Source organism: Notamacropus eugenii, chromosome 6 (genome assembly GCF_028372415.1).
Source record: "Notamacropus eugenii isolate mMacEug1 chromosome 6, mMacEug1.pri_v2, whole genome shotgun sequence".
In the NCBI taxonomy this organism is placed as follows: Eukaryota; Metazoa; Chordata; class Mammalia; order Diprotodontia; family Macropodidae; genus Notamacropus; species Notamacropus eugenii.
Window position 1 is genome coordinate 42,428,729 of NC_092877.1, and position 4,491 is coordinate 42,433,219.

General features: G+C 38.1%; 1 protein-coding gene across 1 annotated transcript; it reads left to right on the top strand.

The window, feature by feature from the left end:
* The first annotated feature begins 3,274 nt into the window (after positions 1 to 3,274).
* LOC140512842 (olfactory receptor 5p57-like) lies at positions 3,275 to 4,213 on the top strand. Its single transcript, XM_072622213.1, has one exon. It carries the CDS (start codon positions 3,275 to 3,277, stop codon positions 4,211 to 4,213), a length of 939 nt encoding a protein of 312 aa, XP_072478314.1.
* The last annotated feature ends 278 nt before the right edge of the window (positions 4,214 to 4,491 follow it).

Consider the following 4,491-nt stretch of genomic DNA (forward strand, 5'->3'; position numbering starts at 1 on the left):
AAGTGTGTGGTTGCCTTCAGTTTGTCCAGTATTTTGATGTGTTCACAGTTTCTTAGCCACTGGCAACACATCTAGAAAAAAATGTAAAACAGTCCTTAATTTCAGGAAGCTTGCACTGGAGAGGAAAGGACAAAATTTTTACACAGATAAGTAAATATAAGATAAGTTGAGGAGGTTCAGAGTCTAAGAAACCAGGTTTCCTGTAAGTGGTGACCTACTAGCTAAGGCATGAAGGAAGCTTGAGATTCTAAGAAGCAGAGATGTAATAGGGCATTTTAAGCATGGAATTGTCTGTATAGAATGATAGAGACAGTGGTAGAATTCTGAGTCTGTGCAACAGAAAGTAGGTCAGTTGGGCTGGAATGTAGAGGACATGGCTGAGAATAAAATGAAGAGGGAGGCTGAATTCAGGTGGTGTAGGAGTATAAAGAAGTCTGAGTTGTTATTTTGTCCTCAAGGCAGAGAGGGATCTGTTCATGGCTTGATAAGCAGGTGACATGCTCAAGTACGTGTGTTAGGAAAAACATTTTTGTAAGTGTTTAGAGGATAGTTTAGAGGAAGGAAAGACTGGACTTCCAATTAAGAGGCTTCTGCAAGAGTCTAAGTGAGAGGAGATGCAAACCTGATTAGGGAGGTGGCTGAGTGAATGGTCATAAGAGTAGATGTGATATGTGTTGTGGATGAAGAAGTGGCAAGATTTGGCAATTGAGTATCTGGGGAAAGGAAAATGGAGAATATTACAAACAAGGGTACCTGGAAAGATGGTGAGGTCCTGAACAGAAATAAATAATTATGGTGATGAATGGGATTAGGTTGAAGGCTGGGTATAAGATGAGTTCTTTTTTGCAACGTTTGAGTTTGAAATGCCTTTGGGACATCCAGATGCAAAAGTCCAGCTATTGGTGATGTATGGATTCTAGTTCAGGATATATAAATTTTGGACTCATTAGAAGTTAATGAGCTCATTGAAGAATTGTAAAATAGAAAAGAGGACCTGTGATAGAACCTCAGGGCACATGTATGGTTAGGCGGCAGTGTAGAGATCATGATGTGACAAAGGAGGCTGAGAAGGAAAGGTCACAGAAGTAGGTGGACCATGAGTGTCAGGAGAGAGCAGTGCCATGACCACTCATAAGGAGAAAGTATCCAAGACAACGAGTAGGTCCCCTTTGTCACATGCTGCACAGAAGTCAATCAACAAGTTCTTATTAATCACCTATTTTTCAGCCACTTTGCTGGGTGCTAGAAATTCAAATAGAAAGACTTAAAGAAGCCTGACACTACAGGGATTTAATTGAGAATTACAAAAGTACTATAGCAATTAGGAAATAATTGGTAACCTTGGAGGGAATAGTTACAGTGGGATGATGGAATCAGAATCAACAGCTCAGTGAATTCCTAAGTGAGTAGGAAGAAAGGATTGGACTCAGTTAGGGTACGTTTTCCCCTCTGAGAACTAACTGGAAGAAAGAAGAGATACAGTATGATAATGTGAAAGGATGTCAGTATCAAATTAAGGTTTTCAAAGGATGGGACAGATGTGAGCCCATTTGTAGGCAAAAGGGAAGGAGTACATAGATTAAGATATCAAAGTTTTAAGGGAGCTTTTCAATGAGAAAAGCTTCAGTTTGACATATGAGGAAAGGGGTCAATTGAAGAAGTGGAGGGGTTGGCCTTTGAGAAAAGAAGGGCTCTCTTTTTTCCAGAGATTGTTGCAAAGACAATAGGATATGATATTGAGGAGTTTTGAATTGTAGAACAGGAAGGAAATGGGAGTCCACAGACAAAGTCTTTCTTTTGTCACAATATTAGGATATAATGCCATCTCTTGAGAGGAAAAGGTGAGGTAGCAGGTGTTGAAGAATTGTCTCAGCACTCTACACATTTTTGGGTCATAGAGGAAGAGTTGGACTATCAACCCATAAACGGGTATTATGGTCAAATTCTTCCCTGAGATGAATGATATATCAGTATTTTTAATTCTTTCTTACTGGACTTAGAAAAGAAGAAAAATGAATTTAGAGCTGAGGGCAAATGAACATTCCAGGAAGAAGTAATATTTAAGATAATATCTTTTATTTGGAACTTAACAAGGATCAACAAAAGCAAGCATTTCAATGTAGTTTGGTTTTTAAAAGAAATGTATATAAATGTAAAGTTCATCAGAATGGAAATTATTGGTTAATTTGTGTCTTCATCTGTATTTCCCTTATCTTTTGTGCATTTTGTTATTTTATTATTTTTCTTTCCCTTTCCCCATGTCTAGCATTTCTCACAACTTCTCTGTACTCTTAGTGGAGGCCCTTCCTTGTAAGATACACACACACACACACACACACACATGCACACACACACACAAACATATACATATATATATGTGTGTGTGTATGTGTGTGTATATGTATATATATTTATACACCTTTATATGCACAGTGATGAATCATGTCTTCAAAAGACTGATGAGAAAATACTACATATCACTTCTTTACAAAGATGTGATAAACTAGATGTATAGAATGTGACATTCATTCAAATATGGTCAAGGTGTTGCTTTGTTTTCCTTTGGAAAAAAAAGTATACGTATGTATGTATGCATGTATATATTTGTGTGTGTGTGTATATGCACAGTATATGTAAACAGGACATTGTTACAGTAGATTGAGCAAGTACTTTTCATTGTTCTGTCTTTATAAACAGCAGTTTTTCATGGGAAATTTCCTGCAGTCCTTCAGGACTGGAATATTTAGTATACTGATAGACCTTTGTTATAATTTTAAGTTCTAAGATCAAAGCAGAAGAAAAGATTTAGAATCCAGGTTCCTCATTTTCCCTTCTTTTATGATTTTAGAGCACAAGGATCATGTTGAAGATTTTCAACATGGTCAATTAGCATTCAGTTGTGAAAGAGAGTTCCTTGAGATGTCACAAATCAAAAAACAGACTCTGTTTCCTTAGAAGGGATTAGCAGTCATGGTTTCTTGGCAGAACAGCATTTATACATTTGGATAAAGGCAAATGTTTGCAAAAGGGCAGATCATACAGTATTGGACCACAGGGAAAACATGGAGGGAACCAAATTTGTTCATCTCTACTTTGCTTATAGGGACCTTGTCATGGCATAGAAAAACAAAGTAGTGGAAGTGAGACAGTTGAATGAGCTTGTAGGAGGTGGTTATTGAATAATTCCTGAATCCATCAAAGGACGTACCCAAACTTTTGTTCTGTGTTCTATTTTAATCTCCTTTTCTTCTAATAGGCACTCTTTCCAAGACAGATGTCTGATAATAACTGCACTGCTGTGACCGAATTCATTATTTTGGGGTTAACAGATGATCCAACCCTTTGCATCATCCTCTTTGTGATATTTATGGGCATCTATGTTGTCACATTAGTTGGTAATCTTAGCATAATCGTATTGATCAGAAGTAGCTCCAAGCTTCACACTCCAATGTATCTTTTCCTCAGCAACTTAGCTTTTGTGGATCTTGGATATTCTTCATCTGTCACACCTGTTATGCTCAAGAACTACCTTGAGGACACAATCTTAATTCCTTTTGGGGGTTGTATGGCTCAAATATTTTGTGCAGCCACATTTGGGGCAACTGAGAGCTTCTTGCTGCCTGTGATGGCCTATGATCGCTATGTGGCCATCTGTAGCCCCCTACTCTACTTCACCAACATGTCAACCAGAGTCTGCACTCTCTTACTCATTATGTCCTACGTAGGTGGTTGTGTGAATGCTTGGACTTTTACTGGCTGCTTCTTGAATCGTTCCTTCTGTGGGCCCAATAAGATCAATCACTTTTTCTGTGACTATTCACCACTTCTGGAGCTTTCCCAAGCCCAAGATGATCTTGCAGAAATTCTTCCTGCTGCCTCTGCTGGAACAGTAGTTGTGATGACAGTGTTAACTATCATAATCTCTTATGCGTACATTGTCTTTTCTGTTCTGAAGTTAAGATCCACCGAGGGAAGATCCAAAGCTTTCTCAACTTGTATCTCCCACCTCATAGCAGTGACACTGTTCTATGGTACCAGTACCTTCATTTATGTGATGCCCAAGTCCAACTACACAACAGATGAGAATAAAGTGGTGTCTGTTTTCTACATGGTAATGATCCCCATGTTGAACCCCCTGATTTACAGTCTGAGGAACAATGAAGTAAAAGGTGCCCTGAGAAAACTGATGAGTAGGAAACACTTCTTTTCATGAATTCTTATCAGCTGCAACATGTATTTATGACACCTTTTTTTTTTTTTTTTTTTGCGAGACACTGTGCTAGGTTAGGGGGATTCAAGGACAAAAGTAAAATTGTCTTTTCTCATAAGGATCTAATACATTCTACTGGCATAATGGTTGTTGTTGTCATATCAAGCAATTGGCTTTAGAAAAGGTACATTTTGGTTTTTACAAGTTAAATTTGTGAATTAAATGTTGAGCACAAAGATCTGATGATACATGCAGTATTCCACACCCATGAAGCTCCTCCC